The 18,419-nt window shown below is 52.1% G+C and overlaps 2 protein-coding genes across 4 annotated transcripts in view; one reads left to right on the top strand and one right to left on the bottom strand.

Annotated features, from left to right (window-relative positions):
- The window catches only part of CENPP (centromere protein P), a gene marked incomplete at its 5' end in the record, with an annotated part of 260,881 nt that extends 246,510 nt beyond the window's left edge, over positions 1–14,371 (top strand). Inside the window, 3 exons of one of the 2 annotated variants that reach the window (XM_081103210.1) lie at positions 12,015–12,094; positions 13,272–13,363; positions 13,679–14,371. In XM_081103210.1, coding sequence (XP_080959336.1) covers positions 12,015–12,094; positions 13,272–13,363; positions 13,679–13,845 — 339 coding nt within the window. In that variant the 3' untranslated portion in view covers positions 13,846–14,371. The remainder of the gene's footprint in view (positions 1–12,014; positions 12,095–13,271; positions 13,364–13,678) is intronic. The other variant, XM_081103211.1, reaches the window with a different exon arrangement.
- The window catches only part of IPPK (inositol-pentakisphosphate 2-kinase), a 72,316-nt gene continuing 68,257 nt past the window's right edge, over positions 14,361–18,419 (bottom strand). For both annotated transcript variants that reach the window (XM_081103205.1, XM_081103206.1), the window contains 2 exons: positions 17,678–17,757; positions 14,361–15,506 (listed from right to left, as the gene is read on the bottom strand). In XM_081103205.1, the coding sequence (XP_080959331.1) occupies positions 15,281–15,506; positions 17,678–17,757 (306 nt within the window). In that variant the 3' untranslated portion in view covers positions 14,361–15,280. The remainder of the gene's footprint in view (positions 15,507–17,677; positions 17,758–18,419) is intronic.

Here is an 18,419-nt window from a genome sequence, read left to right on the forward strand (position 1 = left end):
CCCATGAGCAACAGAGTGGAATGTATATTCCGTGGCTTTGGGGTGAAGTGTTCTGAAGATGTCTATTAAGTCCATCTGATCTAGTGAGTCATTTAGGATTGCTGTTTCTTTGCTGATTGTTTGTCTACAGGACTTATCCAGTGATGTCAGCGGTGTATTAAAGTCCCCTACTATGATTGTATTGTTGTCAATCTCTCCTTTGATATCTTACAGGAGTTTTTTTATGAATTTGAGTGCTCCTGCATTGGGTGCATATATGTTTACCAGAGTTATATCTTCTTGTTGTATTGATCCCTTTAGTATTATGAAGTGGCCTTCCTTATCTCTTGTTATGGCCTTCACTTTGAGGTCTATTTTGTCCGATATAAGTATTGCTACCCCAGCTTTCTTTTCCTTTCCATTTGCCTGAAAGATATTTTTCCATCCCTTCACTTTCCGTCTGTGTGAGTCCCTTCTAATGAGGTGGGTCTCTTGTAGACAGCAGATGTATGGGTCATGTTTTTTTATCCATTCAGCCACTCGATGTCTTTTGGTTGGAGCATTTAGTCCGTTTACGTTTAAAGTTATTATTGAAAGGTACTTTTTTGTAGCCATTTCTATTTTTTTGTGTGGCTGTTTTCTTTCTGGGCTTTTTAGTTCTTCTGTTTACACCAGTCCCTTTAGCATTTCTTGCATTGCTGGCTTGGTGGTGATAAACTCCCTTAGCCTTTTTTTGTCTGTGAAGCTTGTTATTTCCCCTTCAATTTTGAATGATAGCCTTACTGGATAGAGTATTCTTGGATTCAGTCCTTTGCTTTGCATCACTTTGTAAATTTCCGTCCATTCTTTTCTGGCCTGATGGGTTTCTGTTGAGAAATCATTTGATAATCTAATTGGAGATCCCTTGTATGTAACTTTCCGTCTCTCTCTTGCAGCCTTTAAGATTCTCTCTTTGTCCTGAACATTTGCCATGGTAATTATGATGTGTCTTGGTGTGGGTCTTTTCGGGTTCACCTTGTTTGGGACTCTCTGGGCTTGTGTGACTTTTTTCTTCCCCACCTCAGGGAAGTTTTCTGACATTATTTCTTTGAATAGGTTTTCTAATCCTTGTTCATCTTTCTGTTGTTCTGGCACCCCTATTATTCGTATGTTGTTTCATTTCATGTTGTCCCAAAGCTCCCTTAGGCTCTCCTCCTGTCTTTTAATTTTTTTCTCCAATTGCAGTACAGTTTGGGTGTGTTTTGCTTCCTTGTCTTCTAATTCACTAATTTGGTCCTCCGCTTCTCCTAGTCTACTGTTGATACTTTCAATGGTGTTTTTTATTGCAGCTATATTGCTCTTCATTTCTTCTTGGGTCTTACTTAAGTTGTTGATTTTTTCATCTGTTTCTTCTAGCTTCTTGCATATGTTATTGATTTTTTCCTCCGTCCGGTTTATGCACTCTAGGACCCTTATTCTGAATTCTTTTTCTGTCATGTTGCATACCTCTGTATCACTTAGCTGCTTTTCTGGCGAGTCCTCTTTTTCTTTCCTTTGGGGGTTTCTTTGTCTACCCATGTTTGATCTCACTGACATATCTAGACGTTGAGTTGTTCAGTGGCTGCTCCCTGGGTGGCTGTGGCTCGTTGGGCTGTGGTTGCTCTTCGGGCAGTTGCGGTAGCAGCTGCTCCTCAGTTGGCAGCAGCTCCTCTGGTGGGTGCTGTTCACAGCTGTGGTGGCTCTTCTGGCTGGTGGGGGGAGGTTTCACGTATAGCTGCTGTTCCTCAGACAGAGGGTGTGGTGCTCAGGAGGCTGCTGTTGCTTGGATCTGCTGCATTGATTTAAAGGCACAAAATACAACACAACAAGGCACCACGTATCAGGCACTAAACACAAATATATTAACGATATTAATAACCCCAAATAAAGGTGACCACCCGAATTAAGAGAATTAGGGTATAAGGAAGAAAGAAGAGAAAAAGATAAAAGAGAAAAAAGAAAAGAAAAGTAGGGACCAAAAAAAGGAGTGCAAAAATGAAATTGGGAAAAAGGAGGGGGGAAAATAAAAGAGAGAAAAGAAAAGAAAAAAAAAGAGCAAAAAGAGAGAATGAAGTGGAAGAAGGGAAGATACTATTTATATGAGGAGAAAACTCCTATAGAACCGCCACTCATCCCAACAAATTCCAGCAACAGCTCCCTGGAGATGAATGCAAACTAGAAACAACCAATAATATCAAGAGAGGCAAGGGAAAACAGAAGCACAAAAATAACCGGGGGGGCTGGGTGGAGGGAGGGGAAAAACCAGCAGAAAAAAATTAAAATAAAAAGCAAAACAGCCTCACAACCAGTCCTAAAACACACACACACAAACACACACACACACAGACACACACAAAAAAACAAGCAACAACAACAAAAAAACAATATACTGAACAATCAAGCAAACAGCCACAAAACAATAGAAAGATAAAAGAAGAAAAAAATATAAAATAAAAAAAGATAAAAAATAAAAATTTTTGGATAGTGAAGAAAGATAAGGGGTATGTGTATAAAGATTTAGAGCAGTGGATTGGAAATAGGATGTATAAGTAGGGTGAAATTTTGACAGGAGGTAAACAGAAGGAATAGGGAAAATCTAAAGCAAGAATAGGGTAAAAGAAACAGGACAACAAAAGGGGAAAAGTGAGGGAGAGGGTTTTAGCATAGAGGTAAAATTGAGGTAGGGAAAATTGTTGCTAAAGGAACGATGAAAATAGAATAGAGAACACTAATTCCAAAATAAAATAAAGAGAAAATAAAATGGCACTTTAAAAAATGGTAAAATGGTAGCAGTAATAATACTGGTTAAAAATAAGAATGTAGTAATTAAAAGGGTAAAATCAGGTGATGGAAAAAAGAAAAAAAATTGGTTTCTTAGTTAAAAGGTGAAAAAAGAAAAAAAAATTTTCAGTAGTGAAGGTCCTTCGGTTCTTCTACTCATCAGTCTGGCTCGCCTTAGTCCTGCCAGGTATTCAGGAGAGTGTTGAATTTCCCTGCAATACCCTGTTCCTCTGTGTTGTAAACCACAGTCCTTATTTTAAAGCAGGCCGTATTTGTTTCCCAGACTGCCTTATTTTGTGTTTAGCAAAGTGTCAGTTTGTGACTCAGCCTCTGGGTGGCAGTGTTCTGGGGTTGGCCTCTGAGGCTATAAGGCTTCTCTACCACACTTAAAACTGGTTTGGGGGAAATTTAACTTTTTTTTTTTTAATATATTTTATTGATTTTCCACAGAGAGGAAGGGAGAGAGATAGAGAGTTAGAAACATAAATGAGAGAGAAACATCGACCAGCTGCCTCCTGCACATTCCCCACTGGGGATGTGCCCGCAACCCAGGTACATGCTCCCGACCGGAATCGAACCTGGGACCTTTCAGTCCGCAGGCTGACGCTCTATCCACTGAGCCAAACCGGTTTCGGCGGAAATTTGACTTTTTAAGTGTAAAAATATGTATGATGTGAACACCTTCAGCAAATTTGACATATGAAGTTTTGAAGCTTGTTGTCAATACAACAAAATAGCATACATATCAAATCACATATTTATCAACATATGTGTAACTCCATCTATTGAAGAAAATCCACAGTATTAACTGGTAGTACACCTAGTATATCATTAGCTCTCTCTATAAAATTAATTTAAATATTATTTAAACCTTAACTTCTATACCCAAGCTATTCACCCAATATGAGGAAACGTTAAAAATATTATTGAACATGAAAGGTCAATAAATGGGATACTGACAGGGAGCCTGCACTGAGAGCCCTGCCAAAACCTTCCTGGAATGACAGCGGAGAGTCTGTAACAAACAGTGTGCGGGGCTGAGAGGGGGAGGAGGGCGGGAAGCCGCCCAGGAGGCTGCTGGGCCTCTGCAAGGAGTGGGGCCTCCAGAAAGGGCTGCACTGGGGGGCCGCACCGGAGAGAACTCCAAGGGCGGCTGATTCTAAATAGAACAGGCCCAGCAGCCCTGCTGGCCGGGAGCCCTGGGCGGGGCTTAGGTCTGACTCATGTCTGGCTCAGGGTGTGGAATGCATGAACAAACTTTTAGGGGCGATTATGCTTCCCAACAAAAATGTTTTTGTTGCTACCATCAAAGTCAGCTGCCAACATGAATTATGCTGCGAGTTGGTTGTAAGAGCACTGTATTTCCACTGCATCTGGGTGTACAGAAGCGGGGGGGTGGGGGGGGTGGGGGGTGGGAGGCGAGGGGGGGCGCCGGGCTGTGAGCCTTCCTCACACGGCGCAGCCTGGAGCCTCGGGGCCATTGGAAGGGACTCGCTCAGCTGCGGGAGTGGGGGCAGGGGGGGCAGGATGTCTCTTAGGAAAGAAACGCAAGGCCTTAAAAGTCAGTGATTCCATGGAAAACTTTTAAATGAGACCATAGAAACTTTACATTGTAACCAGTTTCAATGTTTCGGACACATTGAGATTTGTGAACTAGGAGAGACCGTAACCCTTAGCGCAGAGGTTGGAATATGACTTTCATTATCTGCTGTTTTCCTGCATAATTACATGCCAGTAACTGTCTGAAGAGAGAGCTGTGAATTTACCTCTGAAGGGTTTCTAGTATTTATTATTATGTTTACATGTCTGTGAATTCCGCTTCTTAGTCATTTTAGAGTCTTTTTAATTAGAACAGGAGGGAACAAGGGCTTCTCCCAGCGCACAGCTGCGCCCGCGACGTGGGCATGAGCTTACGGCAGGACGGCAGCTGTGCGCTGTCCGGCCACCTGAACGCTTGACTTAAGGTCGGCTGCGGGGCGGGGCCTGGCTGTGCGCACCTGATCGCCCTTTTTCCTGAAGCGGGAAGGTGTGGAAGAGCTACCTTTGGAAGCTGTTTTCCTCTGGACCCCACACCCTCCTGCCCGGCGCTCGGTGAGTCCTCAGCCACCTCCTGGGGCTTCCACAGGAGCTGCGGAGGGGCGCAGAGTAGCGTCTGGGCTGGGCTGGCGCCGGGCAGCGTCCGCCCCGCCCCACGCGGCTCTCCAGCTCCCAGGGGGCGGGAGGCCCTGGGTTTCGGGCCTGGCGGAGGGACGCGCTGGAAGGGGCAGGTGGGGGAGGTCACGGCCTCATGGGGTTATGGGGCCCTGGGTGCCAGGCTGCAGCCTTGGCCTCGGGGTCGAACAGGTTCCATCGCATGGAGTCGGGAGATGAGCATTCGCTCCTGGACAGGAGTTGCTCTTAATGCCCTGGCCAGTGTTGCTCACTGGTCGGCGTGTCAGCCCCTGGACTGAAGGGTCGTGAGTTCGAGTCCCAGTCACAGGTGGGTACCTGGGCTGCAGGTTCCATCCCCACCTCCTGTCCGGGTGCGTCTCACATGGAGGTTTCTCTCTCCTCTCTTCCCCACATCACCCCTCTCCTCCCTTCCTCCCTCTCTCTCTGGAAATCATTAAGGATTTTTTTAAAAAAAGGAAAAGAAAAATAGAAGAAAAGAAAGTACATTTCAGCCCGAGGGCCCAGGAGGACAGGGCCCTGTGAGGCGGTAAGGTGGGGTGGGGGGTCTGTGGAGCAAAGCCCGGCCACGTGTCCTGTTCATCCCGGGCCTCAAGGTCTGCACCGCTGGGTGAGGCCACGCGCCCCGGTGGGACCTGGTCTTGTTTCTCGCGTGTGTAATCTGTTCACTTCTGTCCCCTCCTCCCCCACGGAAACACCAGGGCGCGGTGTGGTCCCTGCGGCTCTGGCTGCGCCCCAGGCGCCGCCCCTGCTCTGGGCGCCGGTCCACACCGCCCGGAGGCGCCGGGAGCCGCCGCAGCGCTGGCCTGGCGCCCGGTGTGAGTTTCCTGTACTTTTCCGTGGCGGCAGCTCTTTAGGTTTTTTTTTCCATCGCAAAGGTGAGGCCCTGGGAGCCGGCCGCTGGGGCCACAGGCTTCGCAGTCACTGGTTTCTGCTGGCCCGCGCTTCCCTCGTCCTCGTGGCCACGCGTGACCTGATGGCCACGTCTTCACTTTAAAGAGACTATTAGGGCCCGGCAAGTGTCTCCCAGTGGTCAGCGCGCCAGCCCACGCACGGGAGGGTCGCGGGTTCCATTCCAGTCAAGGGTACACACCTGGTTGCAGGGTCAAACCCCGCCCCAGTCGGGTGCGTGTGGGAGGCAACCAGTCCAGTGTCTCTCACATGGATGTTTCTCTCTCGCCCCTTCCTCTCCACCCGCTCTAAGAACCAATGGGAGAAACAGCCCCTCTCCGCGGGAGGATTGTTTAAAAAGCAAACGCGATTGGAATCTATTCCAATCAAGTGGGTCCCTGAGACCCTCTGGCTCTTCCAGTCTCACAAAACAAGAAATGGGGGGACAGACGCCGCTGGGCCGCTCTGGAGCACGCAGCCCACGCAGGGGGTCCGAAGAGCCTGGGGCTGTGTGTGTGCGTGTGGGGGGGCTGTTTACTAAGCACCCTCAGGACACGTTTTAGGCCCCCCCCCCCCAGTCACACACACCCAAGCCGAGCACTGAGCATCTCCCTCCCAGGGGTTCTGGGGCGGTTCCCGGGCGGGCTCTGAGGGGACACTGCTCCACGCGTCTGTCTGCCGCCCTGGCAGCCGGGGGGCTGGTCCCAGCGGGGCTCTCGGGTGCGGACACGGGTGGGGCCGGGCCTGTCTGGGCCTCGTGGTTCCCCAGAGGCAGTTCAGCCAGCAGCCATGGGGTCGAGGAAAATGGGGCAAAGTGAGTCGCCCTCTGTGCTGGGGGAGAGAAGGGCGCCTGCTGTCCAGCCTGTGCTGGGGCTCGGGGGCTGCAGCAGGAGCCTCGCCTCTCTGGTTGCTGCGCTAATGGGGTGGGGGGTGAAGGCTGGCCCCGCTGGCTGCTGCCACAGCCGGGCCCGGCACGGCACGTGCGGAGGGGGACGCGGGCGCTGTGCGCGGGAGGAGCGGCCGGGCCGGCGGGCGAAGGAAACGCTCTGGGGTTAGAAAGTGGTGATGGTTACATAACCTTGTGGATATACGAAACCTACTGAAGCGGACACTTTAAGGAGTGAATTCTGTAATGGGAATTACATCCCAATTTTTAAAATCATTGAATCAGCCAGACATCATCTCTGGGGAAAACATTAAAATGAAGCTGCGGACACGAGGGTTCCCGTGTGTCAGAGGGCGCGGGCCGCGGGCGGGGACTGGCGATGGGCAGAGTGAAGCTGTGAAAGCCGCCCCACAGCCCCGGGGGAAAGCGGGTCTCAGGGCCACAGGGGGCCTGGATGGAAGCACCCCGTCGGCCCATCCTCTCTCCTAACCACCAGGAGAGTCTGTGCAAGCGAACCCCAGGCGTGTGACTGAATAAGCTGGCCAGGCCGCTGCCTCAGCAAAACCTGCGCCTTCGCCCTTTCTCGGGGGACCAGGTCCCTGTCATGAGCGTCAGCACAGCGATAGGGAAGTTCCCGCTGCCGTTGAGCACGCTCCACCCTGACCAGCGGTATCATTTGTACAACTTCTCTGCCTCCTCCCTCCAAGTCCCCCCTTCTGTTGCTGGGACCCCCTTTGTCGCAGGCATCTGCCGCCTTCCTCTCTGCGGTTGTCTCGGGTCAGATCAGAGGCCACCAGGCACACGAGTGAGGCCGGGCGGACGGGGTGACATCACGGGTCCTGCAGGGAGCTGTGCCCACGACCCCCGCGCTCTCCGGAAACACAGGGATGCCTGACCTCTTCCTAGCGTCCGCTTTTCCTTTTTGATGTTTAAAACTAAACTAAACTAAAGGGAGTACAATTTATTTTTAGTGAAAGCTTCTAATCTAAACCCTCCTTTTGGTCATGAGAAGGCCCGGCGAGACCGTGAGGCCTGCATGGAGGCCCTGCCCGCAGCCGTTGTGCGGCCCGGCCGCGCTGGCGCCGGCCCAGGCCACAGGCCGCAGCAGCTCAGCCTGGAGCCAGGCCTCACCCACGCGTTCTCCCAGCGTTCCTCATGCAGTTGTTATTCACTTAGAAGAGCTTGAGGTTTAAAAGCCAGCCAGCACTTTCCACTTAGAACACTTAGGTATAAACTTTCCTATGAAACTGCTCCACTGAGATTAGAAGTTGTCTGTAACATAAACCAGGCCCGCCCAGCATGTGGTCAGACAGCTTGGTGTTTGCACATGTTCTGCCCGTCAGCGTCTTTCACACACAGGCTGCGGGCTGGGAGCACCGGCCTCCTGCTGGAGCAGCTCCATCTTTGTCCCCACAGGACCTGTCCCCAGATCCCTGGGCCTCAGGAAGACCCCATCCTTTCTGTGCCCCCCCTTTTCTGGCCCCTGCCCCTGCCCCTTCTTGGGGTCCTCAGGCTTCCAGACCAAGCACCTCCCTGTCCCTCCAGGAGGCTCAGAGAGGCCCCACAGCTGGGCCTGGGTCTGGGCACAGCTTAGGTGCCCATTTCTGCACCAGGAGGTGTCTTTCCAAAGCAGGCCCTGTGAGCTGGGACTCCCTGTGGGGCCTGCTCACCACACCCCGACTGCAGTCTGTCCCTGCAGACACCCAGGCAGTCCCTCTGTGGGGACAGCACAGCACTATTGTGCTGGTGGCCGGAGAGTCAGCCTCGCCATTGTGTTAATTCCAACACAGTCACAGGAAGCAGGGATTCAGGCTGCTCTTCCCTCTCACAGCTGCTGCCTCCTTGGCCCGCCCTGTCCCAAAGGGCCTGGGCCGGCTGCAAACAGCAGGCAGCAGCCACTGCCCGGCTAGAAACTGACAGGAGAGTCTGTGAGCCTGGAGATGGGGGAGGCCCATGCCACCTTCCTGTTTGAAAGAGAGCCCTTTCACTTTAAAATGGGACACAGCCTCATTGGGAAGCTGCTGACTCGCAGACCACACTTCCCGCAGCCTCGTTACCCAGAACAGCCGGCCCCATGCCTGGGGAGACATACAGGGCTGCGGGAGACCGGGTGGCCCTGCCTTGCAGGAGCCGTGTGTCCACGGTCACTGCCGTGCGGGGGGGGGGGGGGGGAGGCAAGGTGCTAGCCAGTGTGAGGATGGACGGGGTTGGGGTGTCCACTGTGTGGGCAGCCAGCCCACAGGCCTTAGTGTGAAAGGCTTTTAAAGCTGAGAGAAAAGCAGTCGTCTTACAGCGAGGAAGCAGGCAGGGACAGAGTCACCATGGGGAGTCAGGTGCTGCTGTCAGGGTCCCCGGGGCCGCCTGCCTGTCCTCCGCAGGACAGGCGGAGGGGCTGCCTCTGCTCCGAGGGTGGGAGGAATCAGAATGAAATTTCTGTAACATGTTCACCTTGGGGGGTTGATAGTGAGGCAGCATGGAGGTCTCGTGGCTGTGGAAAGATCTAGAACACAGTGCCAGGGAGCACAGAAGGCAGGAGTGCGGGAGCCGTGGCCAGGGCACCTAGATGCCGTGTGCTGGGTGAGGGGCTGGCATGTCAGAAACAGGCTTTCAGAGTGGTGAGACGCCTCACAGGGGTCTCCCACTTCTTTCCAGTCCCCTGGATCAGCATCCTTGTGCCCCACAGATTGCTCGTGGAAAAATGATAAGGGGGCTTCTAAACCACAGAACCACCGTCATTCAGAACTGCCTGAAATCTGGCTGAATGGAAGTCCTACAACTAGGGATTTAAAGGAGCAGCCACATCAAGACTAGTAGGAGAGGCAGAGTCACTGCAGAATGAGTTGGTCCCACATCCATGTGTGGCCAATAAAACTGGGAGGGAAATCTTGGCTACGGGGGTCCCCCTGAGGAACAAGGTGTCCCAGCCCCATACCAGACCCCTCAGCCCAGGGTTCCAGTGCTGGGAAGATTAATCCCTGTAACTCTGGGCTGTAAAAACCAGTGGGGTTTGTGGCTGAGTCACATGAAAGCTGCTGGAGACCCAGGCAGCTCCTCTTAAAGGGCTAGCACACAGACTTACTTGGACTCATTCCCTCTGAGCTCTAGCACTGGGGCAGCAGCTTGAAAGGCCGCAGGGCCATACAGGAGCAACTACATTGTCTGGCATCAGGGAAGGAACTGGGGGGAGGGCAGTTTTCTCCCAGACAGAAGTGCTGGCAGAGGTCACTGTTCCTTTTCTGAGCCCTCCCCCCACAGAGCCAGAGATGGGTGCCATATCTTAGATTCCATCAATTCCATCAGCCTGGCTCACACTGTTCGCCTCACCATGGAGAATTCCCTGAGGCCCACGCAAGCTGTTTGCAGTGGCTCTTCCATACCAATGAACTCTGTCCTGGCTCAGGCTTCAGACTCAACTAAAATCCTTCAGACAAGCAGCATTTGGTCTCAGCATGCTATGGACTTCTTGGTAAGTGGCACAGGCCTGGTACTACCAGCAGCCAACCTTGGTTCACAGCTTGGCTTCTGGGCACATCCAAGCCCAGCACAAGGAGCAGCCATCTGCAGATTGCTTTGTAGCTCATGCCAAATGGCCCCAGACCGAACACAGATGGTGCTGATCATGGCCTGGATGCCTAGGAGGCCCCAGAGTCAGCGCACTCAGTGGACAGCTTCAGACCACATTGAAGCACCGTTCAACCACCTCCACAAACAACACACTCAAGGGGCAAACTCATCAAGCACCAGAGCTCTGCTGAAGTAAGTCCTGCTCTGTGGGGTGGGCCCCTGGACAGCTGATCCTATGGTCTGTGGTCACTGATAGCAGCCATCGGCCTGAAGGTAAATCCCTGCCATTAATGTGCCAACAGCAATCCAGGTTCGACTACAACAGGAGGGTGTACACAGCCCATTGGGTTGGAGGGGAGGCTGTGCCGCTGGACCCTACATTAAGTCACTCTACCAAGCCTGGGAGATGTAGCAGCTCTACCTAATACATAGAAACAAACACAGGCTGCCAAAATGAGGACACAAAGAAACATGTCACAAATAAAACAACAAATTCCAGGAAAAAAACTAGACAAAATCGAGACAAGTAATCTACTAGATGCAGAGTTCAAAACACTGGTTACAAGGATGCTCAATGAACTTACAAGTTTACAGTATTAAAAAGAAGACATGGAAACCATAAAAAACAAAACAAAAAAACAACAACCAGAAATGAAGGAGGCACTAACTGAAATGAATAACTTGCAGGGAGTCAACTGTAAAGCATATAAAGCAGAGAATCAAATCAGCAATTTGGAATATCAGAAAGCAAAAACTCCCAATCAGAAGAGCAAAAAGAAAAAGAAATCCAAAAACATGAAGATAGTGTAAGAAGACTCTGGGACAACTTCAAGCGTACCAACATTCACATTACAGGGGTGCTGGAAGGAGAGGAGAGGGAGCAAGAAATTGAAAGCCTATTTGAAGAAATAATGACAGAAAACTTCCCTAACCTGGTGAAGGAAATAGACTTACAAGTCCAGGAAGCGGAGTCCCAAACACGATGAACCCAAAGAGACCCACACCAAGACACATCATAATTTAAAGGCCAAAGCTTAAAAAGAGAGAATCTTAAAAGCACCAAGAGAAAAGCAGTCAGTTACCTACAAGGGAGCTCCCATACGAATATCAGCTGATTTCTCAACAGAAACTTTGTGGTCAGGAGGGAGTGGCAGGAAATATTAAAAGTGATGAAAAGCAAGAACCTACAATCAAGATTACTCTATCCAACAAAGCTATCATTTGGAATCAAAGGACAGATAAAGAGATGCACAGACAAGAAAAAGCTAAAGGGGTTCACCACCAAACCAGTATTATATGAAATGTTAAAGGGTCTTGAAGAAGAAAAGAAGATTTAAAAAATATGAACAATAAAATGGCAATAAATACATATCTATCAACAATTGAATCTAAAAAAACACACAACAAAATAAATGAACAAGCAGAACAGAAACACAATGATAGATACAGAGAACAGTTTGTTGCGACGGGCTGGGGGCCCAGTGAAAAAGGTGAATGGATTAAGATGTACAAATTGGCTGTTACAGAATAGTCCCTGGGATGTAACGTTCACATAGTCAATAATATTGTAATAAGTGTGTCAAATGGGTACGTGATTTATTGGGATGATCACTTAGGTATGTGATGTCTAATCACTGGGTGTACACCGAAAACTAATATAATATTGTCAACTGTAATTGAAAAACAAAAAATGATTTAAAAATACTTAATTTTTCTTCTCCCCCAGGAGAAGTACCCAGCGGCTGTGCAGCTCCCCGAGGGGGCCTCCTCCAGCTGCATGAGCATCCGGAGTGCCAGCCAGCCAGGGTGAGTGCACAGCCCGTGGGCGCCGGCTTCCTTGCTCGCCAAGTCCCTTCCCTGCACCAGATGGTATTTCCTGGTGAAAACGAGGATTACAAATGTAGAGGGCAAATGCGAGCTGCCAACACCTGGAGAAACCTCTGTGGCGCCCTAACAGGTGCACACCCACCGACGGTGGCAGAAGAGGAGGGGCACGTGGGTGAAGAGGGATCGGGGACGGGTCAGCAAGCTCTGAGGGAGGGAGGACCACCTGGCCTTCACTGCGCTGGGCGCCTGGGGGCGCGGATCTGCTGGGGTGGGAGGGCCTGGTGACTGGCATGAGTGCCTGCCGAGGTTTGGGTTTGTTTTCAAGCCTCACAATTATGCAGGCTGCTGGGACTCACCCTGTCGTAAGGGAACGTGTCCATCCCTCACAGCTGGAGCCTGTGGCTGGAGGCCATGTCAGCTTGCACTCTGCTGGACGAATGTGTGCATGCCCGTGTCCCTTAGAGCATCTGGGTTATTCACTGCTTCCCACCATGTCTAACCTGTCCATGTCCCGGGCCCATGCGGACACAGCTTCTCTGGGCATATGCCTAGGCATATGCCTAGACATGCAATCCTTGGGCCATAGCGTAGACTCAGCTTTCTGTTACCACCAGGTTCTTTTTTTATTTTATTTTATTTTATTTTTTTAAATATATATTTTATTGATTTTTTACAGAGAGGAAGGGAGAGAGATAGAGTTAGAAACATCGATGAGAGAGAAACATTGATCAGCTGCCTCCTGCACATCTCCCACTGGGGATGTGCCCGCAACCCAGGTACATGCCCTTGACCGGAATTGAACCTGGGACCTTTCAGTCCGCAGGCCGACGCTCTATCCACTGAGCCAAACCGGTCAGGGCACCACCAGATTCTTTTCAAAGTAGTTTACCAACTTATTTCCCACAGGAAAGTGTAAGTTCCTGTTGTTCCCCATCCTGTACTTGTACTGTCATCCTAGTATTAGTGGGTACAACAGCACCTCCCTGAGGCCTTCCTGGCCACGGCCCTGTTTGTCCAGGACTGACCCTGTGGGTGGGTGAGTGTCTAAGAGGGGCCAGCTCAGCTCAGCTGGGGCAGCGCCTGCACTGGGCGGGGCCTCCTTCCTATGGCACAATCACGCTTCAAGGCACCTGGGGGCGGCTCTGACCTCTTTCAGGTTTGAGCTGGTCATCGTCTGGAGGATGCACATAGATGAAGAAGGGAAGGTTTTGCCGAAGCTGGATCTTCTCACCCAAGTGCCACAGCGAGGTAGGCAGGCCAGGGGGCTCTGCAGTCTTAGTGCCCAGCAGGGACACCCACTGATTTCACCTGGTTCACATGGCAACAATCAAAGGCTGAAAATCTCAGTGTACTTTTTATGTCATTTTAAAAAATATTCTGATCAATAATCACTCCAAAAGCACCCGTGGAGGCCCTGCGCCCAGGCCTCCTGGGCTGCTGCACAGTGTGGGGAGGGGGTTGTGCCTGTGGGCTGGGCTGTGCTGACGGCTGACACAGCAGCAACAGGGGAGGTGGGCAGGGTCCCGGCCGGTGTGTTTCTGACCCAGTGCGTTCTCCTTACAGCCCTGGAGCTGGACCGGAAGGGAGCAGTCGCAGCTGCTCCTCTCCACTTCCGGGCCCTGCTGGGCCTGCTGGGCATCGAGGCGGCTCTGGAGAGCCTGCTGAGGCTGCTCTGCGCGGAGGGAAACCCCGGTGCCCACCCAGCACCCAGGGGCCTGGGATGCTACTGACTAGAAACACTGGCTGCTGTCGACTTAGCAACCACCCCCTCAGCACACGTCTGTGCAGTAGAGACACATGATCTATCAACTGTCGGGTCATGAAAAACACAGACAGCTGTTTAAACACAAAATGAAAAGCCTGACACATGAGGAGCAGCTGTGCCCCCTCCCACCCCCGGGAGGCTCTCCCCTCCCCTCGGCCTCCCGAGCTGGAAAGCCGCTCCCCTCAGCCAGTCCTGACACGCACTCTTCTTGACCCAAAACAGCAAGTCTGCACTTCAGCCTGCAGTGGGACAGCGAGACCCACTGTCCCCCACAGGCCTGGGCCGTCCCGCCCCCCCCCCCCCCAGCCCCCCTCTGTCCCACCCGTGAGCCCCAGCGCCATGCGCGTCCAGCAGGTGGAGTCCAACGCCTCCTGCCCCCACACTAACAGGAGAAGATGGGCAGCACTTGAGTATTTTTCCGACCCTCTGAGTACAGAAGTAAATGTTATGACAGAATTAAAGAATAAATTCTAGAAAAACTGGCGTAATTCAAACAAGTGTAATTCTCAAATGATCACAAAATTTCCCCACAAAAATTTACAATCAGCAAAATATTCTCCTTATATTTCATGTAGCATTTTCATATAATTCCACGGTTTCACTAACATTATAATATATTACAATGAGCCTTCATTAATCCCTCAAAACGATGCTATAAATAATCAGTCTGTACAACCGACAATGGAGTGAACCTGCCACCAGGACTCGCATGTTCACAGCAGCCTGGCGCCTGGGAAGCCCCAAGAGCCCGGGGTGCCAGCAGGGCCGCTCCTCCTGCACCAGCGGCGGCGCCCTGCAGAGGCGGCCCAGCACCCAAGGGAGGCCCAGGGCAGAGGCACTGGGCTGGCGCCTCCCGCAGTTCAGAGCGGCATCACTCAGGAAAGGAAAGGAGTTGGTGCTCACGTGACGGTGTCTGCCCAACCTGAGTCCCGTGGCCCCTCTGATCCCACGCAGAAGGGTGGCCGTCTGCACTGCGCCCTCACCTGCAGGAGCCACGGGCCTGTGCTGATTGGCGTGTGGCTGGCCACTCAGCTGAGGCAGTTCCAGTAGGATCCCTGTTTTCTTAAAAGGCCAAATTGTAAGATCTACATGACAGTCCGTGTTCCGTGTGCTAAGAGCCTGGTGGTAGGAGATCCAAACCTTGGGTCTTAAAATCAGGCATTTGCATTAGAGGTTAGACATGAGCCTTGGGTAAGGAGGAAGCTGCCCGAGGCGCCAGGACACAATGCAGAGCCCCCCTGGCCCGCCTGCCCTGGGAGGGGCCTCCATCCTGCATCCCAGCAGCAGCCCCGAACAGTGGTTAGAAAGCAACAACATTCACAGCCAGTCACCCACCACAAAGCGCTATCGTTCAACCTTCACATCCCATGTTCAAGTTTCAAGACACCACAGGAGAAAAGCTAGACCTTATGGAGAACTAAGGTGCAGTCTTCGCTCTCCTTGAGCCTGGCCGACACCGGGGCGGTGTCTTTGGCGCGCACGGCCTTCGAGTAGTAGCTGACGATCTTGCCATCCAGTCTGTACTGATGCGGGATGCTCTCGTAGGGCTTGAGGTCAAGGTCCAGCACAGACACGGAGAAGGCAAACCTGGACCGCGACGCAGGGACCACAGGCCTCTGGTCAGAGCTGAAAACAAAAAGCAATGTCAGTGCTCCCAACCCTCTCCTTGCTCACAAAGAGCACCCATTCTTGAGCCTACATGCACCCCGTCTGTCCGTGGTGTGCACAGCGCTCAAAGCTTCTGCTGTGAGACCTGCTAGTGCCCAGGTAAGAAAGGGTTAATGTGCAGAAAGATGAAAAACAAATTACTAGGATATTTGTGACATTCCCCCCATCCCAGTGGTAGAAGCGAATGCTGGGCCACCTATTACGAAACCTAAGAAAGAGCAGGAAGATCTGGCCACTCAACAGCCAAGTGGATGATAACGTGCTGGGAGCAGACCCCCGCTCCTTTCTGCTTGCTCACAGCTGCCTGCGGGTTTATTCTCGACTCAGTCTGCAGTGTTTTGTGTTCTGTCTCTTAGTGCTTAGTTTTTCTAAATATCAGAAGTCACAGGCTGAACACTCTGTGGACAATGACTTGTACTTGAAGACCCCGAGACTGAGTCTGAACTTTGTGCTCAGGCTGCTGTGGAGCACGCTCAGGGCGCAGTCGGCAGCAAGGTGACTGGCACGGGCGTGAGACGAGTTCATGCGGCTGCAGGGAGTCAGTCAGGAGCCGTGCTCTCCCCAGGCTGAACTACTAGCTAGAAATCATCAAAAAACAAGTCAACCTATGAACCAGGAGGTCCTGGGCTGCGGGCTCGATCCCCAGTAGGGGGCGTACAGGAGGCAGCCAATCAATGATTCTTTCTCATCACTGATGTTGCAATCTCTCCCTCTCTGAAATCAATAAATAGATATTTTAAATATATATATATTAAAAAATGATAAAAGTAGCACCTTAAAAAAAAAATTCAAACAAAACACCCATTTCGAAAGTTCTGCCTGAGCAGGAAGCAGCGAGCAGGCTCCTGTGCAGACAATGCTGATCGGCCTGAACTCTGACTCATTCCTACTCGAGACCCAGCTGACAGGACAGGGACCTGGGCTCCTGCGGGTTCTTAGCAAAACCTCCCCACCCCCCGCCTCCCCCGCAGAGCAGGGAACACGTCTGCACATCAAGGGCTTGCTTCCATCTCCTCCCCAGGTCTCAATCCCGAGCTCAGTGCAACTGGGTCTGGACAGAACTACACAGTTTCAAGGACACCTCCATTTCTCCCTTTAGAACCAGCACCAAAATGAGGTGAGCCCATCACCAGCTGCTGGGAGCGTGGGAGCAGGGCCGCCTCATGAAAACTCAGACCCTTTGTCGACCAGAAGGTCCCCAGGAGTCCAGGGCATGGCTCCTGACACCTAACCCTGGCCACCCTGGGCTGAGACTGGTGCCCACGTTTCAGAACTTTCTGGACATGTGACCTGGCTCCTGTCCATGCGTTTTTATGAGGGTAATTTCTGTTCCCCGACTGTACCCTTGCGTCAGGCAGGTGGGAGAACGTAGCATCTCTGTGGTTTCCTCTCATGCAGGACCAGCTAATCCAGCCAATGGAGTCCTCGTAGGTAAGCACTGTGGCCTCTTCTTTGGGGATAATGGTGGTTTTCAACCAAACAGAACCAACTTTTTCTGTATTTCAATTTTACCCTATAAATGTCCCTCCATGTTTCCTGACCAGCAAACGGACAGCTCAGTGCCTGTCCGGCAGCGGGCCTCCTGGGGATGTTAGGTCAAAAGCAGAAAACCTGGCGGCAGCCAGTGCCAGATGCCCCGGCCAGAAGGAGGATGTTCCGCAGACACTGGGGGCTGGCGCCCCGAGAGCAATGCCGACGACACCATCGGTGACTAAGAAGGTTCGCAGGTTGATCCTGAATTCCTAAAAGAGGCCGGGAGGAGGCAGGGTGACGACGGGGTCTCAGGACGATGCTACAGATGGAAGTAGACTGCGCCCAGCTTGCAGGTGTCACCTGACCGAGGCCAGACTACACTAGGGCACCAGCTCCTCAGGCCCCTGGCCGTGGCAGCAGCGGGCTTCTTTGAGAGAAAGGAATTTGCACACAGAATCCAAACTGCTTCTAAGTCCTTAGAGTATTTTCTTAGAAAATGGTATAATAACCTTCAGTTTAATAGAACAATCTTTTAAAATTATTCTCCAAGCCTTTTTATAGCGAATTACAACCTTCTGTGATCTCTAAATGTGGGAAAACCCTCTTCTGAATCCACAAAATCCCGTCCGGCCAGAGCGTCAGGCCCGGGCCCTCACCTGGCGTCCTGCAGGCAGGGGGAGAGCGCGATCATGATGGAGCAGTCCTTCGCCGTCATGGCCACCCGGTACTGCTGCACCTGTGGGCAAGGAGAGGTCAGCTGGCACCTCCTCTGGGAGTCTGGGACCAGCCCCGGAGCTTGGGGGGAGCAAGCTGCAGGGGTGACTGGAGGAGTGGCAGCGTGAGGGTGCACCTTGTTCTCCCCCTGAAATTTCAACAAGTTACCAAACTGTAAGTCAACCGAGAAACCCTGCTCAACACAGACACACGCCTGAGACCCACCACCAAAACAGCTACAGGTGGGCAGCCAGGAGGCACGGGGAGGCCAGAGGGGCGGAAAGCCCAGGTGGCCGGGCTGGGAGTGGGAGGAACAGAGAGCTGCTGGGGGTGGGGAAGGGCAGCCCAGCAGGGCGAGTGGCGAGGAAACAAACAGGGACGGAGCCAGCAGATGCCTGGAAGAGCAAGGCTTCAACCCTGCGGCTTCCCACTGTCGAGTCAGCAGTGTGGTTTCAGACAAAGAAACAGAACCAGAGCCCTGCCGCGCTTGGACTCCACAAACTCGCCTCCTGTGGCCCTTGGTGCTGGGTCCAGGAGCATATGATCTGGAAGCCAAGAGCTACTGCAGTAGAACTGGTTTCCACCTGTGACTGCTTCCCAAGAGGGGTACTTCGGGGGGACCCCATTACAGTGAGGGCAAAACAAACCCTACCCCAAGCAGCAGGGCGGTACCATCTTAAGGAA

This window comes from Myotis nattereri (genome assembly GCF_964212035.1).
Source record: "Myotis nattereri genome assembly, chromosome: 12".
NCBI classification, from domain to species: domain Eukaryota; kingdom Metazoa; phylum Chordata; class Mammalia; order Chiroptera; family Vespertilionidae; genus Myotis; species Myotis nattereri.